Below are 22,293 nucleotides of genomic sequence, written 5' to 3'. Positions count from 1 at the left end.
AGAATAGTTTCAAAGCAATTCATAAAGCTTTTAAAGAGGGAATTACGGAGAGGGACACTGCCTGACTTGCTCAGCTAAACCTCTGTCACAGGCCTACCCGTTATACTAAGTTACTATTTTGCTACTAACGGTTGCCATTAGAGCTGGTCCAAACTACTGTTAGAAGTAAATAGTGCTTTAAACTGGGGAGAGGAAATCAGCACCAAAATACTGCACGATTATCTTTTCTGTATAAGCCACTCAAGCACTGCCATGGCTGGTTCCACATTGTGAGTCAGAAGACTCAGCAGAAGAGAAATAATCAAGTCTTACTTGTTTAAATTTAATCATGTTTAAACTGAAGCAGATCAGTTCCCTTTTTAAAAATTACCTGATTCTGATAAAGAGACCAAAACCAAGCACCATCTGTTCTCAATTATTAAATGCTTCCATTATTTCTACATTCTCAGTTTGTGAATTCGTGCTAATAAGAAACAGAATTCAGCATTCTCCTGAAGTACATTTGTCATACAACCAGAACAGCTGTATACCACGCATGCTCCTTCCAGTAAGGTAAACCTTTACACCAACCTATTTTCAACCAACAGATGTTCCTGAAGGTCTACAAACAATCAGCAAAATAACACCTCTTAATACAACAAAAGTAGTGTATTACATTATTAAGCAGATGTTACTTAAAAAGCATTCCTCTGCCACAAACCACAACCATTTCTCCTATCATTTTCTGCAATTATAATGCAGTCTTAATTTAAAAAAACAAACTCGTGAATCTTTCTCACACACATTCTTCCAACTCACCTTGTGAGAAGTCAAAATGCTTTTTGATGCAGTAATAACTTCTGTGGTAACAGTGTACTGTTTAGCAGTTAAAGGTTTTATTGCATGGTTAATAAATAGAATATAAATAACAAGAGAAACGGCTTTTATTTGAGCAACTTCTCAACAGTAGCAAGAAAAAATTATGAAAATGAGCACAGAATTTGTTTGTATTTACTACTAATGCTCTCCTTGAGTTTACTCAAGGAAACAAGGAGAGACAGAGTCCCTTTTTCTTCTTGTAACTCTAAAGTATTTCTGACCAATTTGTTAGAATTTTAATACAGGTAAAGTCACAAGTATAAATTAGCTCTCAGTCTAAAAATATAATGTAAAGTGCTCCTCTCAGGATTTGTTCAGCTCACTGAATGATTTTATTTAAGCATTTTGAAGAACAGTATATTGTTGAGCAGACACAAGAATCACATAAATAATATTTCAAACATCAGTACAAACTTTATTTACAAAACCTTTTCAGGACTTTTCTGAAAAGCATCTTCAGCTGATAAAAATAAAATCTATTAATTACCCTGAAAACCAGACATGTACTTCTCTTGAATGTAGTGGCCCATATGCTTCCACCCTCTGGCCGTGAGGAAATGAGGGCATAAGACTAGGAGCACAGTGCCACACGAAGTATGTGCCGTGACATATTTGTATCTTAAAGGTTCTAAAATATATTTTCATGGCGAGATTTAGGTCCTTCTTTGCTTTCCCATTCACCTATGAGAGCACATAATTGGTAAGTAAATATGTAGTTATACAGATACATATAAAAGAGTCTTTTAAAGGTCCTGTCATAAATTTCAACTCCATCTATTCAGTTCCAGGAACAGGTACTTGGATCCACGGTTTGAACAAGGCGCCCGTGTGAAGGACGTCACTTGCGGAAGCGTTTGAACAGGGGGTGGATGTGTTTGTTGGCAGACGCCTTGCTCCGTGAGGAGTGGTACTCCATGTAAACGGTGTCATCTGCTCCAGACATGGAGCTCATGGTGCCTGCACGACGGGACACCTGCAAGTGCAAGGAGCATAGTGCTTAGTGTGTGATCAGAGGCCTAAACAAATTTTCATTGTATGCGTGACTTAAAAGATTGACTTCAAAATCTGCAACAACAGATCTGTTACCGTCTCCTTCAAATATGATGGAGAAGGACATGAATTCTGTGTCTAATTTCTTCTGAGTGCCCATGAATTATTCCAATAGCTAAATACTAATGCAGATTAAAAAAATAAATCTATACTCTAACGTTTCACAAAGATACCAGGCCATCAATGACAACATCGCATTTAGAATTGGATGGAAATAAAATGGCCCAGTTCTGTCCCTGTGGTCATCCTTTTCAAAGAATTCTTCATTACCTGAGCTGACTTTGAACCATATTCTCCAGCAACTACTTCCTCCTCAGCATCCAGGTCAGATGCTTGCAGGACTTTCTGGAGAAGCTGCTGCTGTTCTTCTTTGGTTGAAAATGAAAGTTCTTCTTCTTCCATGCCTGCCAGCTTTGTGATCACCTAAGAAACAGAGCACACTACAAGGGGAGGGCTCTTCCTCCTCACTGTTAGCTATGCAAAACCAAGACAAGTATTTGATTCCATATCCTGTTGGAATTGCCTTCAACTTTTATTAATAATTGGAACCACCTCACACTAGGGATAGCACAGCCACATACAAAATCTTGCTAAGTGAGGTACATGTACATGCACACATCTCTTGTTATATTCTAGCTGGAAATGCATAAGACAAATCTTTGGGGGGGGGGCGGGAAGGAAAAGAAGAAAAGCTCGGGACAGCATGTCAGCTAAACACTGTTTATACCAGCTTGACCAAGAACCTGACCAAAGCACATATAACTCAGACAGTTCATCCTTGCTTGGAATGAAGAAACATAATAGATTTTTTTTGGAAGTTTTCTTTCAGCCCTATTATTCTTTGATGCCAGCTATGACTAAGTCTGGCAAACAGAAGCAAATAGATATTCTAATGTTTTGTTTCTAATCTGCAAATAAAGAACATTCCAGTACTGGTCAGCAAAAATGTTGCTCCAGATATTCAGCTGGCCACTTGCACTGCTTTTGTCCCACATTACACCAAAGCTCCTAGGACTAAGAGCTCCTTCTTTGCAAATTGAAATCTCTCTATTTTAACCTCTTTCTTAGTTCTAGAATCCAGGGCATTCAAATATAAGGGATTGCCCTAATCTTGTGGCTTGCTATAGCCACACAGATGCATTTGCTGTAATTAATTGCAGCTCAGTACTGATCTACAAGTTTGTTGAAACAGATTCACTACAAAGGGAAACAAAGCTTTCACCTATAAAGACCATGACAGGTCTCTTTCTAAAGAGCTCTTTAATGGCCTGCTCTTTCCAGAGCAGTGATTTGCTCCAGCCCAGCAGTTCAGGGGGATATGCCGTACTGGTGCCTCACTAGCAGACAAGCTCTTGAACAGCCAGATGTGGGAGCCTTGGTTTTTATTCTCCTCACCACTGTTTCTCATGGGGAAGGCTTCTATTTAGAGCAGTAAGCTCCAGTTTTTCAAAGCAATAATTTACCTAAACCCAAGAGCTATAATGATACTCTGCTGCCTTTACAGTTTAACAGATGAGCATACAGGGCAATCCATGCATTAAAAGAAAAATAAATGAGATACACCATGAAATCTGTAATATAGAGGAGCTTTAGTTATATTTGGAAGATGACATAGTGAAATACTGGTCTGAGACTGGAGCTCTTTGGAAATTGTGTCACTTCTTAAGTTTTGCAAGTTGTCTGAATTGCTGCTGCCCACTCTGACAAGACCCAACACTGCTTTATGCAGTGCCAGTGTATAATGGGAGGCCTGCATAGATGGACAACTGCACAGCACAAACACAAACCAACCACGAAGGAACATGCACTGCACTCTGCAGGGTGCCTAGTCTGAAGTTACAACACTTCCCTTTCTAGAAGCTGTACAAAGCTACTTGTATCTGCCCTCACAATAATACAGATGATACAACAATACCAGAGCAGCTCTCACTTGCAAGAAAAACATTTATTAAGTCATTCCACAACCAGAATTCTCAAGTACTGGACCGAATATTTATGTTAAACAATATGAAAATTACATTGTTTGACCTCAAGCAAAATAAATAGAAGGGACAAATTACCTTGAAGCTATAACCTTGATCTACAAGAAACCGTTGCCGTTTTGTTGAATATGCCATTTCCTGAGTGTCTTGGGATACAAGGGAATAAAAAAAGGCATTGTATTCCTCTGCAACCATGCCTAGGAGACAAAAAGCACTCAGTGATTAGTTTCATTTGGAACACTGCAACAAAACCAACCAAGGAATAAATACCAAAAACAGGTACTTAAGTAACTTGTCCCCACAAAAATTAATTGCATTGTCTAGCTGCACCCAGACCTTGCATAAATTGATTGGCATAGCATGAAAACTCCTACTTTTGTTCTTAATAGCTGGAGAATAGGTGAAAAGACAAAAACAGAAAAGGAAACATAGACTAACACAATCACACAGGTGAGAAGAATCTGCTGCTAGGCAAGGTGAAAGATAAAATTGTTTTAAAGTCTAGAGTGTCAAGAAGAAGTAAAATGTCAAGAGCAACGTCTGCAGTGCATGTTGAAAAAGTTCAACAGAAAAAGACAAAGGAAAAGTTTTATCCATATGAACTAGAGTTTGCAGTGGTTTTGGATTTAAAAAGTGAAACAAAGATACTTAGCTAAGAATTCACAGCACTATCTAAAGACCAGCATATACCAGGCTGTATATAACTTTTTTTGACACTTACAGTCCTTAAGGTCTGCTACCCTGATAATAAGATTCTTTTTTAAAAGCCAGGGTTTCACCAAGACTTCATCACTTCACTAACACGGGTTTTGTTTACATTTTCAAACAAAGCCTACCTATAAGAAGCACAAACTGCACATAAAATAAGTGTTTGCACAGCTTAAGTCTGAATAGAAAGTATTTTAAGAGTAATTGTTCTAAACAAAAATAATTCCTTCGGCCATGTTTTACAAAAACACACTATCAAAAAACAAATCCAGTTTTTAAAAGGAAGTAATCTACAGTATCAAAAATGTGATTTCTAGAGGCTCACTTCTTAGAATAATACTATGATTCTTCCCAAGAATGAAGAAAATGAAAATATCAAGGAATGAAAAAGTGAGAGAACTGCCAAAGAACAGAAAGTCAATTTTCTTTCAGCCTTTTTTGTCCTTTAGAAGTCCTCATCACTAAGTTTACTGACCCAGAAGACCCATTTTTATTCACAGGTATATATGAATATTTGACTAAAACATAATGCAAGGACAGTATAAAGAAACCTCATGAACACGCAGTTTCTCCTGCTCTAGGTTGCTATGATCCAAGGCCCAGAGCCCAACCACCCCCTCCTTTACCTTTCTTGGCTCTCAGCACTCGTCCCAGCCTTTGGGCCTCCTGCCTTCGTGACCCACCATGGGATGAAATCTGAATGAGAACATTGGCTTCCGGCAGATCGAAGGACGTGTCCCCTACCTGCAACACAGCAGTACCCTCTGAACAGTCTCTTATTTCCACATTTCCCCAGCCAACACCCAATACAAAGCTTTCTTTGTGAGATGGAATATAAAGATGTCAAATGCACACCATGCACGTGCAGCTGACTCCTGAAGTTGACTCCAAAGACAAGCACAAGGACACAGTGAATGTACTCCCTTACCTTGGAAATGAAAATAGTGTTGATTTTTGGATTGTGCTTGAAGTTTTGTAGAATTTGCATTCTTTCTCCTTGTGCAGTAGGACCATAGATATAGGGTCTGAAAAGAACACAACATATGCAAATGAAATAAATTCAAGATTTCTCATTCATTTCTTATGAGGTCCCATGGCAGGGACACATTTGAGCAGATACAAAAACAAACCAGATTTTAGTCCAGATTTCAGTTTACTTTTAGCTTGTTTGGCTCTTCATGCCAGCTGCCCAGGGGTTTGTGGAACCCTCTGCAGCAGCCCAGTCAGCCAGAAAGAAATTCTGACAGTTACAAATGTTTTGCAATTACGTGCACCAATGAAGCTGTATATCAACAGACTGAATACATTTGCTAAGCCTACATGAAAGACTGAAGGCAGCTGTTAAGAAGATTTTTTTTCCTCAAATGTACTGAGTTAGCACATTTACAGCTGCAACCTTTGCTTCCTGTTTAAACATTTGAAAATACAGGCTTCTTTATCAAGGATCCCAAAGGGGCTGCCGGGTGTTGTTCTGGGAAAATTATTTTTGCTTTTAAAGCTAACCTCTTGCCCCTTCTCATACCTTCTGGGACTACTGAATTGAGAAAAAAAAGCCTCAAACATTTAATGAGCAGCTCACAGTGGCGTTGCACCTATGGTTTCTAATGTTTGAATTACATGGTATGTTTAATGTCTCAATTCTGAAGCCTCACACAAACTCTCAGCCACTCACAGACTTCATGAGTACCTTGGACTGCTATGAATTTTCCAGTGACTGGTTGTTTTATTTCTGCCCAAACAGAGTTAATAAACCAAAAAGCTATAAAGATCAAAGCCCATGCAAAATCCAGTGAGCTGCATGCAGGATGGCACTGCCACTGCTTTGTCATCTGTTGCATTACTTTTCCAAACACTGGTTACCAAGCATCACCAAACCATAGGACTTAAGTTTCCCAATTACTGTTTTGTTCACATTTCCATAAGTTGTTTCTAACACAAGGAACCAAGCTCAAATTTTCCATTTAGTTTTGCACATACATGAGTGGTAGCTGAACATACACATGGCAGTGCATAGGACTAAGGTTTTCTATTCTTATCAGCCAATCCCTCTGCACCAACTCACTACAAACTTTAGTCTAGGGTTTTTTACTAAACCTAGTCATCTCTAATCCAATTCTTCTATTTAGTGTATTTAAGCAGACTTTTAGAAAAAAACAGCTAAAAAATGAAAGTGACAAATGAGTCAACTCTGAAAAAATGCCTTCATTATTCAATTAGTAGCATTCAGTAATATCTTATGTCTTGTTTTAAATTTCATGTAGTATTTAAATTGTGAAGTTAAATGGCAGATTTAAACTGAAACTAAAGTATTTTTGAGCCTTCCTTTTCTTAAGACCACTAAGAAGGCATTCAAACACATTTTGTATTAAGAAAGGAATAATCCTGAACTCCTGGCTATCAATCCTTTATTTTAACTTGCCCAGATCCTACTTGACAGTGATTCACTGGCATTCTTAAGTACATTTCTAAATCTAGAACATTAAGTGCTAAATGGCTTCTTTTTTTAATGACTCATTTTCCTCACTGCAAAAAGACATTTGAGAGATTTGCAAATAGACTCCTCTCCCATTAACTGACATAACTGACAAAATCACAGAGGCACAGTCCTTCAGAAACAGTGATTTAAATGTATTCCTAACACCAGTAAAGCCCATTAGTACATGAGTTAGGCTGCACTGGATGGCAGACTCATGGCAGAGGGAAAGCTGGCCAAGCAAATTTGGATTCTTTGGCCCCAAAAATTGCAGTCAAAGTAATTCCTGTCATGTGCATGGTCTTTCCCTGATGGTTCCCCACCACCAAGGGCAAGGGGGTTAAGGGAGGAGCCAGCAGAGGCAGCCGGACCGTGGCCACCTCTCCTCATGTGGGAGCCCACCCAGCCCGCACGCTTCTGTCAGGCCATGAGAAGGGCAGTGGGAGCTGAGCTCCTGCTGGGCACACAGCCACACCACTCCTGCTGTACCCAGGGCTGCTCTGCCTCCACACACAGAATTCCTGCCCTGCACAAACTAACAGTCCCCTTTGGTTTAGCCTGCTCACAGCAAGCTGATACAAAACTCCCTGCTTAAAACAAAGGCTCCCTCACCTTTGTCCAGCACTGCAAGCCTCCCTTCTTTCTAAGAGTTGGATAACCTGGAGTTCCATAAATGATGTGAGAAGCACAGAATTCATTCCAGAATATAAAAAGGGGCCACCTACTAATTTTTCAACTGGTTTTCCTGCCATGTTTCCACAGCATCTACCCCATTTACAACTGCTGTGCTCCGTAGCATCCCCCCTCCCAGCACTGCCTGTGCTAAAGGCTTTGTGGTGCACTGAACACTGCTAGAGACATTCCAGAGGCATCATTACAGCTAATCTCTGTCCAGACAGATTAAAAAAAATGATGAAAGGGACCACGGGTGTTGGAATTCATCCAGCACCATTAGCTCTGCTTGCTATTTGACATGCCAGCATAACACGACCCCTTAAACTGCAGTCAGAACTGACCATGAATTTTGGAAAGTGTAAGGCTTGTTTGTGGTTTTGCTAAGGAGTACTGCGAAATTCCTAGACATGAAATCATACACCATCAGCCCCACAGCTTCCAGCAAGCAAGGCATTATTTGGGCTTGTCAAAGAAAGGATGAGGCCAGCTTACATGGTTATGTTTCCTAATAATGCCCAATCCTGCCCAACTCTCCCTGACCATGCCTCCCCAAATCCTACCACCAACGGAGGGATGCTGACCCCTCACTAAACCCTATCTGCACAACCTCCTGTAACTGGACTCAGTCATTTAAGGTAACCAAGGAGCTCTGGGGAGAAACATCCTTTAGTTTATGAAACAATTACTGTAGTTCTAGGTAGTGCACTAGTATAGCACAGATCCCAAAAAAGCTTGTCTTAGTTTTTTTTAGATAAGGGTAAGACCTTTTGACAATCTGAAGAGGAAGGTCCTGCATCTTAGAACATTTTGAAAGATCCAGAGAGCATATATTTGAAAACCTTTGTCTCAGAGAGACAGGGGAAGGAACCATCCATTCAAGAAACAGTTCTAGCGATATTTCTAAAAGCCCCTCATTTTTCCACTGGTTTTTCTAATTACAATAAAATAAAAATACTAAATCTTTCACAAAATTCTGGATGTAAACTTTTCTGAAATAAATGCTAATCAGAGACTTTTCAAACACTGAAATCATGTTGCAGTGCCAATAAGGTCCATCCAGAAATACCCTCCTGAGCTTTTTATGCAGGAGGACTGGAGTTACAACATTACAAAAAAATATTCAAGACTACTGAAAGCTGTGAGATTGCAAGGAAATTGTCATGGAAGGAGGAAAACAGTGCCATCATTGGTTGTGAACACTTACTTCCCAAGTCTGACTGCATATTCCTTCAGTGCAAACACGTTGTCAGCAAAGACGATGATTTTATCATTCCGTCGCTCGTGAAACTTAATCAGGAACTGACAGGCCCTGAATTTATTTGGGTTCATGGTGTAGAGCAGGATCCTTTTCTTTGTTTTAATGGCTACATATTCTCTGTAAAATTCAGGTGACATTGGGCACCAGACCTACAATTAGAAAACACACACAAACAAAGTAGCACTCTGTTATTTACTTATTTAATCCCAGTGGGAATTGAAAATATATTGCTAAGATATTGATAATGCATTAGGACTCGGTGTATAGTGCAGGTCACGGATTTTAACACAGTCATTTCTGTACCAAAATGAAAGCTACCAGTCAGTGAAGTCTCCTGCACTGCAAAAATCAGTTTTTTCAAAATGCTTTGGCATTGAGATCCATGACAGAAATAGGCAGTGGGACTGGAACAAGTCTGAAAGATAATTACTTTATGTTCACACTTAAATAATTTACTGAATGCTATGACTTCTTACAAAGCAGCAATTAAGGGAATGAACTGTCACAGCAGTCAAATCTTTTTCCCATAAAGACTAATTTCCATCCATATTCTGAAAGCTGAGACACATTTTGTCTTCATTACAGAACAAATTCACCCATCTTTCTTCATATATCCACAAAGAAGTGACCTTTATTTTAATAGCTATTGAGTCTAGAACTTGGAAAACACTAGGATCAATTAGAAGTTTTTAACAGACAACATCAGCCCAGGATACCTAAACAATTCTTCTATTATGTAAATAACAACCACAGTACTTCAGTAAGTCAAGGCTTATTTTTCCTATTGTAGCATGAAAAAAGAAGAAATTTTGAAGTTTAAGCAAATTGAAGTGACACTATTGATAACAACTGACACTATCCCCAGGGCATATAATTTAGGAAACATTCACTCTGCAGTACATGGGTTATTCTTTCATATCCATTGCACAATATAAATTAACAAACTACCACAGAGAAAAGCCTCTTTCATAACCACCATTCAGCTCAGGAAGTTAATGACAATTAACAGGAGTTTATTTAAACAACATGAATTGTTCTGTACTGATAAGACCTAATTTTCTGTTTCAAAATATTTTCTCCAGTGAGTTAAATGCCAGATCATGCTTTTATTACCCTTTGAGTACATTAAAAATAAATTCATGCATTGAATAGGCTGTTGTTATTGTGGGCTGTCTACATGAAAGACTTAGAACGCTTGAACCAGAAGACAATTACATCAAAGTGACAATGAAATACAAATACTGAATATCTGACTGCAGTGAAAAATTTCATCTATTGCTCAATGCCTGTGAGTGCATGGCATGCACATGTATTTTGTATTTGCACTCTCATCTGGATTAGGGAAGATCTACTTCTCACTCCCATGACATTTTCATTTTTACACTTTCCAAGACAGGCAGTCCAATCCAAAGACTTAGTATGGCTGCTCTGAATGGGGTTATTTGTAAATTACAAAACTCTGAAATAACAGGTTTGTTGTCTTTTTTTAAACTTTGTGTACCTTTTTAAACTGTGCTGCTCATTGTCTTTTAGAGCAGTGAAAGAGCAACACCTGCAACAACCATGACCTGCCCTATGAGACACCAGCACTGCCCCTTCCAGACACCTGGGAAGATCTGCACTTAGAGTGAGCCAGACACCTTTCCTGGCTGAGGAGAAAAAACTGAGTTATTAATGATGCTACTCCTCAAAGAAATCCAAACAAATATGCAAAGCAGTTGTGCACATATTGGACTCAACACTGGGCTTTTCTGTTCTTTGCTTTTGGTAGAGTCATCAAATGTTAGTTCCAAGCACTGGCCTAAGGAATACAAACTTGCAGAATTTTCCCATCATTCAGAACAAAAGGTACCTCATGCTTCATTTTCCTAAATAGTCATTTTTCTAATGACTAAAGGGCAGTTCAGAGACTGAGAACTTTGCTTGCACAGCAGAACTAACCAAAGTGCCTAAATGCAAATCTGAATTTGAGGAATGGTCACTGTCCCTTCAACAGTTATTTTCTAGGTGCCTTTCACTTTTTCACTTGCATTCTATGAATTCAAAACAGTGGAGTTTTTCCCTTCCACAACGTCCAGTTTGCACAGTGTTCATAAGGAGAGCAGCTGACCTACATCTGCATCTTTTATTCCAGAGCAAGGGAGAATTGCATGAAATTACCAAGACAGGCTTAAAATAAACCACCACAACAATAACAACAACAAAAAGAGAAAAACCTCCAAACCAGCAAAGACAGAAAATCCCCACAAGAATACCAAAATCATAGAGAAAACCAAATAGACAAAAAACCTTTTTAGAACTCCACCATAAAACAGCTGCTAAAACTTTACTTCCATTCAATGGGAGACCAAATAAGTTCATGAAAAAGCAACCCTCTAATGGTTACAGGGAAACCTTGTAAATAATGGAGCTTGGATAAAGTTACACTTTTCCCCAAGTCCCTTCCATGTCACTTATCAGAGACAATACACTGAACTAGGCTTTCTAGAAGGACTAATTTAACATTCTAATGTGCCTGTGTGAAAGATTTTCACTTCTTTTGATCCCACATTTACCTCTCACCCACATGCTGAGCAGAGGTCACACCTTTATACTGGAAAGAATGGTGAGATCCAGTCCTACGTTTTCAAGTTTCCCCCTCATATGTTCAGCTTGAAATAAACAGGTGTTTTCTCATGTGTATTAAAATTTCTACTATCCATCTTTGTTATAAGAGCTGCAAGAATTTTTCTCAATTTTACAAGCATACTAAATAAACACTAACAGTACCAAGAAAGCAGAGCATCACCTCAGCACACTGGACTTTAGCAATGTAGCCACTGTTCTGCAGCTCCATCCAGTTGGCTTCATAGAGCTTTGGTCCGATCAGGAAGTTCAGGTCAACAATTTTATCATCTTCTCTGACCAGGGTAGCAGTCAGCCCCAGTTTACAGTGAGCTTGTACAATAGTGAGCACACGTCTGAACATTTTTGCTAAGAAATCCAAGACAAATTTTTTGTTAACTTTCCTGAATTGTTTTAGAAGATAAATGCTGCAATTTTAAAAGACATTTTCATCCTCAACATAAGGCAAGCACAGCATTGGGAAATCACACCCCATTGCACACACACTCCTGACAAATCTGTGTTACAGCAAAACTTCACGTGATTGCAGCTTTACTTTGCATTGTCAAGTGTACTCTGAAAATCCCAGTAAACCTTCTGGCATGTTTATTATTTCCCATTCCCCAAGAGAAAGTTAATATATTCAGAGGTTACATTGCTTGGTTTGGATCTCTATTATTTCCTAGCAAGAACTATGACACAAAGGCTTCTTGGCTGACTGCCACACTCAGGACTTGCAGGAAATGGCAGAATTACTCATCTTTAGTATTGCTAGAGATCACAGAGGAGTTTTCTAGGAAACCAAGCAAGAACAAAAGTGACAGAACAGTGCCAGCGTTATGCTACTTTGATAAAATGGCAATTAATCACCAAGGTGTACTTCTGAAATCCATTACTTGTGTAGACACCAAAATATATTCAAATAAGGAAGAACAGCTAACAGAATCGTGGGTGGTTTTTTTAGCCAGGATTATTCCAAAGATATTTTAATAGCACATTATTGCTTTCCAGTAGTACAGATCTCAATTACATGGCAATTTCAAAGACAACAGTTATTTCTGGATGTTAATCACTATGGTAACTCATAGATATCAAAAGTTGGCCTGCAGTGCCACTGCATTTAAGGCAGATTAATTCCTCTCCTGCTCAGATATATCTACAGTAAAATCATGCAAATGGAATTCAGGTGTTTTAAGAGCACATTACCATCCTACATGGAGGAACTTGCGCTTTTCACTGCTATTACAGAAAACACAGTGTCTCATTTGAAGGATTTCAGAAAACTAGTGGTCAGTTAAACTATGCAGTATCGGGGGCAGGGGGGAAAAAAGTTAGAACAAGGCAGTTTACATCCCTCAAAACCCTCAGCCCATGGGCTTACCCACTACATTAATCATGAGAGCAACAGCAAAAAAACACCACTTCTACAAGAACAGAAGGACATTAACAATGTGTGCAACAATGGAAGGTTTGCACATCTCTTCCTTACCAGGAATGGTATGGACTTCATCCAGTATCATAAGGCCCCACTCTTGACTTTTAAGCCACTCCATTACTCTTTCTGCTTCCCAAGACCGTTTTGTCGTGTGCCCCAACATGGAATACGTGCTGATGGCAACAGAACAGCCAATGGGCTTGTCTTTGGCATCAGACGTGAAGCGACAGATCTGGCTGTCGTCGATGGTGGACCACATCTTGAACTGGGCCTTCCACTGCTCCACAGACACGGCGGAATTGCCGAGCACCAGGCACCGCTTGCGCACGGTGCACGCAGCTGTCACTCCCACCAGAGACTTGCCAGCACCTGTAGGGCAGGAGGAGTGACACTCATTAGTCATCTCTCAGACACCACAAAACAAAACAAAAGAGCAAAGGAAAACTGTGAGAGGGTATGAAACCGTGCAAAGGTAGATTTCTTTGCTGATTCTTTGGTACAATAGTCTTAAAGAGATCAAGCAGTCTCTATTAAAAATACAGTTGGACTGTCTACAGGACACAACTGCATTTCCTCAAGAAAATTGTAAACAATGGCTTTGACAATTAGCAGCAATCATTTCAATGCTTTTTAATTTCAAAAGAATGCTAAATTACAGGTGGCAACAGAAAGCTCCCCTAAGGGTGCTTTATTCCTCTGCCACTTACACATACCCCACAAACCAAGGCTTTAAATCTTCCCATCCTTCACACGTCTCCCAGTACCCCTTACACACTCTCAGGCCCTCATCACATGTCCCATGTACATCCTCTTCTCCCAGTACTGAGTGCACTGGCACACAATATCCTGTTTGCTCCTTTTCCCCCTGTTTTCTGTAGGATGTCTCAGTCATAGCATTTCTCCTTTCTTCCTCAAACTCCCCTGCCCAGCACTTGTGCACACAAGCTCTTTTCTTCCCTGGATGCCCCTTTATGTCACGTTTGCATTCCCAGCTCTCCTCCGTTTCCCTATTCCCAACCAAGGAACGAATTCCAATGCCACCACCTTTACACATCACAGGAAGATGAGCAGAGGTGGCAGAGGGCACAGTGGAAGCACAGCTGGCAGTGTGAAGGTCCCACAGCTGCTCCCCAGCCCCTGCCAGGACACTGACAGCTCTGTGGCCTGGCTCTCCCTCAGCACAGCCTCACCACCAGCTCAACAGAAACCACCAGGACTCTGCACACTGGGATCAGAACAGTCCCTGCTGCTGTCTGAAATCCAGGCAGCTGTCATCTTTGGAATTCTCTTTACTACAAGCAAATAAAGAACCAATTGTCTAAGTACCAACACAGAAACTTACCACATGGCAAGACAATAACACCAGACCTGGCTCGTCCATTCCCAAACATCTTCCTCAGGCTTTTCTCTTGATAGGGTCTGAGAACTGCAGTAGGTTTCAGATCTATATTGATATCAGGATTCACAGAATCATTTCTGAAATCATATTCTGCCAGCAAGGGGTACTCCAAATGGATACAACGCTTCTGAAGTTCTTCAATCATCTCCTAAAGAGGAAACAAAGCTTCAGTTGACAAATTCTCCACATCTGAATTAATTCCTTTTTCCCTAAAAACAATTAGGTTACATAATACCAAGTCAAGTTACATTTACTTTTTATGCTTCTGAAGTCTGCAAGAGCTAAGGCTTATTCCAGAAACTTTACCTGTGATTACCCCACCCCTCTAAACATTTTGAACAACAGTTAATATTAGACAGGGCTCTCTAGGCAGATGGAAGAACACGACATTCAGTTCAGATTGCTGCTTACCTGGCAATGACTAAACTACATCCTGCAATTAAGAGTCCAGTGTCAGAAAAAAAAACTATGTTACACAAAGCTCCACATCTGTTACCCTGAAAACCTCATACCCTGTATGGAAGTTCCTCCAAGACGATGAGAGGCTAAATCAGTCACTAAGAGGCTGTTGATTTGGGTTGGCTTTTTCAGATAAACAAAATGGCTACTAAGTTATCCTTTCTAAAATTCCCTTTTTCCCCCAACTAAGGCATCAATAGAATCACCAAGTCCAAAAACAACTTGAGAAGTTCTACAGAAGCTCTCTGAAGGTCAGGGAAGGACTCAACCTCCAACTCACCTTCTCAAGTGATGAAATCAGAAACACCAAGAAAGAGTTCCTTCTGCAACCATGAATTACAAAACAAAAGGAGGACGGGGAAAAAAAGCTGTCTGAAAGCAGCCCTCCACAGAATTCTCGTCTTGCACTAAGTAATACTCAGCCACATGTGACAGGAACATCCCTGAGTCCCTGGAGCCTCTCTGGCCTGAGGGCACTGTGCTCTGCAGGCTGGGAAGAAACAACACCCAGACTGCCACCCTCTAAGATTCTAAACTTTGGAAGGTAAAAGGAAAGAGATGTTAATGACTTCCAGTGATCTCTACCAAACAAAGAGCCACAGTACTTCCTAGTAAGTTCTCATGCTTATGTGCTTCTATGCAATATTCGTACCTGCTTGACTTCAAAAGACACTGTCTGTGTTTCCTCCTCCTCCTCCTCATCTTTGTCCATCTGTTCATAAAACTCAAATAAGTCAGCTGGGACATCTGGCTTATTCTGAGCATCTGTTCCCTGTGAAGTTGATGGACCAAGGCCACCTTCACTGGATTTGGAAATCTGAAATAGAGAAAAATGAATTTTCACCAAAGGTTTCATTAGACACACACTCTGGCTTCTCTTCCCCCCAAAATTTGGGCTCATTAAAGAGGTTGTTGCTGTCAGAATGAAGCTGATACAACAAACAAACAGCAACTCTAAGCTACTCAACAGTTTACCACCAGTCACTGAAGTATTTTAGAATATGGCTGGACATACCGCTGATTTACTTGTGAATGTCTCTGTAATGAGCTCTGTCTCTTCACCTTCAGCATTTCTCAGGCGACATTCTTTAATTACAGTGTCCTGCAGAAGCTGCTGGATGACATCAGGGTGGGTACTTTCCACAAAATATCTACAATTAAAGAATAAAGGAAGACATTTTTATGAATTAATCAAATGAATAACTCACAGGAAGAGCAGCATAGATGACTAAATGCATAGCTGTCCCAGATGCACTCCCAAGCATCAAATCTTGGGGTGCTAATTTAAAAATAAAGACGTTATGACAACCAAAACTTTTAAAAGATGCCTCACTCCAAAAGCATCATGTATTGTGCATGCATCCCTCCATCTTAGTCAAATGCTCTCTAACCTAACACAAGTGGCAAACTCCAGCAGAAATGCCCACACGGATCTCTCATATACAAGTCTTATTTGTGGCACACGAGTGAAGTAAATTGTTTAGAGACTGAAGTGAGTTTGTGAAAATGCCAGATGTGGTCTTTTTAAGTCCTGTCCACAGCACCAGAAAAGCCCAAAAGACAAAAACCCTAAACCTCCAAAACACAAACCACCTAAAAATTTAAAACTAATGCATCCTGGAGATTCCTCAGTGATGATGCTGGTTGGAGATCACATGTGCTGATTTCTCCAGGCCCCTCTCATCATTATCCTCTAGCTTTAAAACAAATCACATTCAACACAGACACAAGCACCCACCTCTTGCCACTGGATTTGCTTATCTTTCCCAAATAATTTGAAAACCTCAAAGACATACTGCAAATCCAAGCAATAAAGAAACAAGCTACAATATCAAATTTGCAGCCTACTTTTAAAAATGTGACAACTAGGGCTAGCTCAGGTTGTCACTCAAACACAATTCATCAGCTAATGTGTTAAATACTTCCAAAAGCTGTAAAAGTGATATCTGAGAGCTGTTACACTCAGCTGGCATCTGTGAGACTCCAGAGTTCCTGAGAGCACTCACTCACAGGTGTACATTTGGAAGAGCTAAGGAAGAAGCAACTTACCTGTTATGTTTCAGAACCAGCTTCACCTTCCCATAGCTGACAGTGCACAGCTACAAAGACAGCAGTCATTAGGAACATGCAAAAGAGAGATTCCATGTTTAGGACCAAACACTGCAATGGGTTTGTGTCTTTGTGGGGAAGCACCTTACCACAAAACATTTACTTGCACTGGTGCTATGCTCATGGAACAAACCTGAAAAGGTATTTTCAGAAGATGCTCGCATCATCTCATGCAGGAGATCAGGCAGAGATACTCACTTTTTATACCTAATTTCAAACTCTTTCCAAGACTGTGAGAACACACTTGCAGGATAAGTGTGTCAGTCTTACAGTGCCCCACTATTACAGTCTGCATCCCACACTCTCAGTTTTCCTTCAGAGCAAATCTGAGGAAACTTGCCCCACGTACAAGTCATATTGTCTGAAATTATCTACACAGACACTTAAATGTACTTTTTATAAACCCCACAAAGGATATATTATGAAAATAGTATGTGTGCAGCAATATCATATGCAAAAAGACAGAAAAAGAATAATGTTCTCTTGAAATGATGACAGAAGAATCAGACAGTTAAAAGTGATGAATGATTAAAAAATATCAATTAGACAGAGGCAGCAGGAAAGGAACTCCTTAGTAGAAACAGATTTATTTCCAATATCAGTAAAATAGCCTCACCTTGATAAACTGAATTATCCCATCTGGGACACCAGTCTTGCTGAGTTTCTGCAAATACTCAGTGATGTCGCTTGTCTGTAAGCCCACGCTCACAGCAGCATACAGGGAGTAAGCAGTCAGCTTGTACTCGTGAATATGGGTGGGTCTGCACACAGGCTCAGCAATGGCAACCAGAAAGTCCTGTGCATATTTGTAAACTGGAGAAAAGGCTTCCAAAAATATATGGCCATCAGGAGCCTACAGAAATAAAAACAAATGTTGAAGGCACAACGGTGTTAGCAGAACTGAATCTCATAATGAAGTCACAAGTCAAAGAATAAACATGTATCTTTTGTCTTCTGAAAATGGTCAAAACATTGATTTGTCCATTTTCCTTCCAAGGCACTGTGAGTAAACCACACCCAGATCGATAAAGTTTTTCTAGACTGACATGCTGATGTATTCCTTCTTTTTAAATGCTAAAAAAAATGCTTGAGTAGAGGCAACCTTCTAGCCCCATTCCCCTAGAACAAGAAAACTCCTTGCTCATTTTATGCAGAATAAATGAATGAATGAAAGCCAGCCTTTGGGTGTCACAGTACTTGGTGCCTGCACATCACTCGGTGCCAGCACCCTGCAGACTGGTTGCACCCTCGATGCTGCACCACTGGCGAGACCCTGGGCACGTTTCCTGACGTCTCTCTCAAAGGGCAGAGAAAACAAACGGCACCAGTGACAGAAGATGGGGCCAGCCTGTCTCAAAGCCGTTTCACTGCACATACAAACTCTGCTGTGTCGCTGCAGTGACAGACCCCTCTCGTGTCAGCCAACGCGCCGTAGCACAGCCGTCCCCGACACGTCTGGCGGGGGTGCTGCTGTGCCCCAGCGGGGACCCGCCCGGAGGCGGCTGCGGCCGCAGCAATTCCCTGCGCACCGCCGGGGCTCCCGTCCCGTCCCGGCTGTCCCGGCAGGGCGCTGCAGGGGCCGCACCAAACCCCGCTGCGGGCGAGCCCCGGGCCCTGCACCCGCACGCTCCGGCCCGTCCGTGCCCTGCAGCCATCCCGGCCCGGACACAGCAGCGCCGCCGCCGCCCCCCGCACGCACCACCCAGAGCGGCCGCGAGCTGTGGTCGGCCTTCAGCGGCATCTGCAGCCGGTAGTCCTTGGCGCCGTACTCGTCCACCTTGGTGCCGCTCTCCTCCACCTGCTTCCCCGCCGCCGACGGCACCGCCTCCTGCGGCTCCTTCCCGGCACCTTCGTCCTCATCGTCTTCGTCGTCATCGTAATGGCGCTTCTTGGACTTCTTCTTATCTGGGAGCAGAGCGGGAGCTGTGAGGAGCCGCCCCAGGGTCCCCCCGGCCCGGCCCGGCCCGCGCCGCTCCCCGGCCCCGCTCACCGCGCTCCTTCCTGCCCATGGCCGCCGCGCGCCGCGCTGCGCCCGCCCGCGCGTCACTTCCGCCAGGGGCGGCGGCGCCGGTGGCTCTCTGGTCCCGGGGCCGCCCCCGCCGCGGGAGACGCGCGGGCGGGCGCGGGGCGGGGCCGCGGCTGCAGGGGGCAGCCACACCCCGAGCCACGCCCGGAGCAGCACGAAATGAGGTAAAATAATTAAAAATTAATGAAACGAATTGAACTTCCGGAAAGCGCACCGTAAATAACAAAAAAAAAAAAAAAAGCCAACGCGGAATTGAGATAGGACAGTGACATTGCGCAGTTTCTACAGTACAGAATACTGAAAAGAGAAATCACACTGTTGTCCCTACAGAGTGTTTTAATATATTTCTAAGTACAATTCGTGTCTGATTTTGGAAATACAAATACATTTCGAATGGTTAAAAACAAAAATTAAAAAAATATTTTGAACATCAGCCAGCTGAAAATATATTTATCTAGTAAATCATCTCTCAAAGCTTTTATATATTTAATTATTCTAACTAAACATAGTACCCTTAAAAAACAAGTTCATAAAAATGTAAAAATGAAATTGTGGAATAAGATTACTGGGATATACACACACACACATTCTATGCATACACAGAATTACAAGGCGGGGTTGGTTGGTTGTTTTTAAGTTTGGAAGGTTGTTAGACAACGGAACTAGCAAGCAATGCCCAACTCCTGAGTTCCTCAACCATGATAACCATAAGCTGATTTTTAAATTGTTTTTATCTTTTTTTTTTATACACAAGATATTCCATGTAAAGCAGCAACAGCAGTGCAGTTACTGGTAGCAACATCTCAAAAGTAATAAAAAACCCCATACATCCAGACAGTAGTACATTGCACACACACGTGATTCTCATACACCCATCGACAATTGGTCAGAGTATTAAATCAGTGTACAAATTAAATATTTCCAAAAATGTGCAAAAAAGTCAACGTTGATAGAAAAAAACACCTTTGTGTACATACATTACAAACTGTGCCCAGCATTCAACTGAGAGTAAAAACATTTACAGTGAGAAACTGATAGATTAAATAGAGAATTTAATGGCTACATAAAAATGTACATTAGATCAAGAGTAAATTTACAAATTTTTATTCATAGCTTCATGAAAACTAAAAGCCTACGTTCCAATTAATCTAAGTCTCCTCCACATATTTACAGTGATACTCCATGATATGACTCCTGTGAGGTCTGAGATGACAGACACTATGCTTTAATAAACCATTCCAATTTTAGGGTGACACCATCTTTTTTTACTGGTATTAACAAGAAACAAACACTAGGGAACTGACAATCTAATGGCTGTTCAGAAAAGAAAATGCAATCCTTGTTTTTATGTCCACATTATATAGCCCTCTGGGGAAAAAGCATCATCTAGTTTTTGGGAAAAAGCACAAAAAAGCTCTGGTGTATTTCCTATGACTATCCACTCATGAGCTGGAGTATCCTTTTTCTTATCTCTCAACAGAAGACCCTGACCTCCAATCCTTACCTGTGGACTCAACATAAGGGCTGAACCATGAAATACAATTTTTATGCCATTTAATCCAAGTCCTCTCCCTTTTAAGTAATTTTCTGAAAACTAAGGCCTAGACAAGGTGTGCTCTGAAACATGAGAAAATAATTTCCTCCATCCCACCTACCCCTCAACTCTGTACAGGTGTATATATTGCTAGAGGAAATCCAAGGACTGTGCCAGCAAACCGGGAGCTGCAGCGTCCTGGGTTCAAGTGATGGGCTCCCTGGTCTGAAGCTGGACACACACCTTATTCAGGAGCCATCAGGGGCCACCACCTATGCAGGACTTAAGCTTTGCCAGCTAGAAAGAAAAATAAAGGTGTGAACCAAGTGGGGGATATCAAATGAGAAAGAAGCTCCTTTGTTTCTGATCGCAGATTTTGATTCAGAAAACCTGGGTTGATAGTAAACCTGTTTGAGCCCTCAGTGCACTTCAGTGGCTCCTCCTGAAGGCAGCACCCACACCCAGGTACCTGTGGTGACATCTGACTGTCACAAAGAGGACTGGCTGCTTCCCAGAGCTTTGGAACATTCTCACTATGGTGCACAAAACCGATCAGGTCACAGTTTTATCTTCTTGGTGTTCCTGAAATGTCCCAAGGCTGAAAACCAGCTAAAGAAGTTACCAGATTTTAGTCACCAAGCTCATGCAGTAATTTTAGGATGACAACAGTAAGATTAAATTAGAAAGAGTTTTTAAAAAGAAAACTCTTCATTTTAATACAAGCATGGATTTTGCATATGGAAACAGCAACTCTAAACACCCACATGTCTGAAATATGGGCAGTGTCTACCACTTATTACTAGTACCTGCTTTACTCAGTCAGCAACAGCTTACTGGTGGATATACGCTATTTATAAGAGACATGAAACATCACTTTTGCCTATATGTATATGGGATAGAAAAGCTTTGGTAATTGTATGTGATGCTACACTGCAGACTTGTCATTGCCACAAGACAGCAAGTTACCAGCAAGAAGAAATGACAGTGGCGGCAATATTTTTGCTTTTCCAGAAACACTGTAGGGACTTATATTCAAGCACACACATTATACTTTTCTATATGCGTTACCCAGTCTTTCCAGATTAAAAAAGTAAGAAATTGGTTATAAATAACTATAGAACTGACCAATTTGCTCAGGTCTCTGAAGCTGCAGTTAGACATTGCTCTATGCTGTCCAAAAGAATGGCTTGCTGTACTGCACTGTACCTATGGGTGCTACAAGGCTTTCAGTCAAGACAACAGCAGGATTAGGATTATCCAAAAGGCACAGGAAAGAAATCTGTTTTGCTTGGACAGATCACATTCCTCTGCACTGAAAGTAAACAGTTTTTAATACAGTACCATGCTTACAAATGTACTAACTTTGCTTTCAAGCCCAGTAAGAAACTCTGCTGCAGAGTCTGGTACCCAGAGCCAGGAAGCCAAATCCTGACAATCCAGTTACTTCTATGCACGCAGACAAATCCTCTTTCTGGCATGTGCATTGGTACACAATCTCCAGAATGCAAATACAAAACATGTATTAGCACAGGAAGCCAAAGTTCTGAATTTAAATGTCTGCTGCAGATTATAACTCAAGCACGCTCTTCAATGCGGTTAGGCAAAGTCTGCTTTGGGCACCCATTCTCTAAGACTGCTTTGGTGACATGAAATTGTATGACATATTTCAATATGGTGTTCTAACATGAACAAAATTAAGGCATACAGAGAAAAAGGCACTAGC

The 22,293-nt window shown here is 41.1% G+C and overlaps 1 protein-coding gene across 1 annotated transcript; it reads right to left on the bottom strand.

Moving 5' to 3' along the window:
• Positions 1-853: 853 nt before the first annotated feature.
• ERCC3 (ERCC excision repair 3, TFIIH core complex helicase subunit) lies at positions 854-19,071 on the bottom strand. Its single transcript, XM_033064938.1, has 15 exons — positions 19,001-19,071; positions 18,710-18,915; positions 17,627-17,863; positions 16,951-17,000; positions 15,917-16,052; positions 15,554-15,718; positions 14,386-14,590; positions 13,098-13,412; positions 11,793-11,977; positions 8,951-9,153; positions 5,527-5,623; positions 5,225-5,342; positions 3,969-4,087; positions 2,179-2,331; positions 854-1,831 (listed from the first exon to the last, which is right to left on the bottom strand). The coding sequence occupies exons 1-15, from the start codon at positions 19,017-19,019 to the stop codon at positions 1,697-1,699; spliced, it is 2,343 nt and encodes a 780-aa protein (XP_032920829.1). The 5' UTR covers positions 19,020-19,071; the 3' UTR covers positions 854-1,696.
• Positions 19,072-22,293: the final 3,222 nt, after the last annotated feature.

The sequence above is a fragment of the Catharus ustulatus genome, chromosome 7 (assembly GCF_009819885.2).
Source record: "Catharus ustulatus isolate bCatUst1 chromosome 7, bCatUst1.pri.v2, whole genome shotgun sequence".
Taxonomy (NCBI): Eukaryota; Metazoa; Chordata; class Aves; order Passeriformes; family Turdidae; genus Catharus; species Catharus ustulatus.
This window is presented reverse-complemented; position numbering and strand designations above follow the sequence as displayed.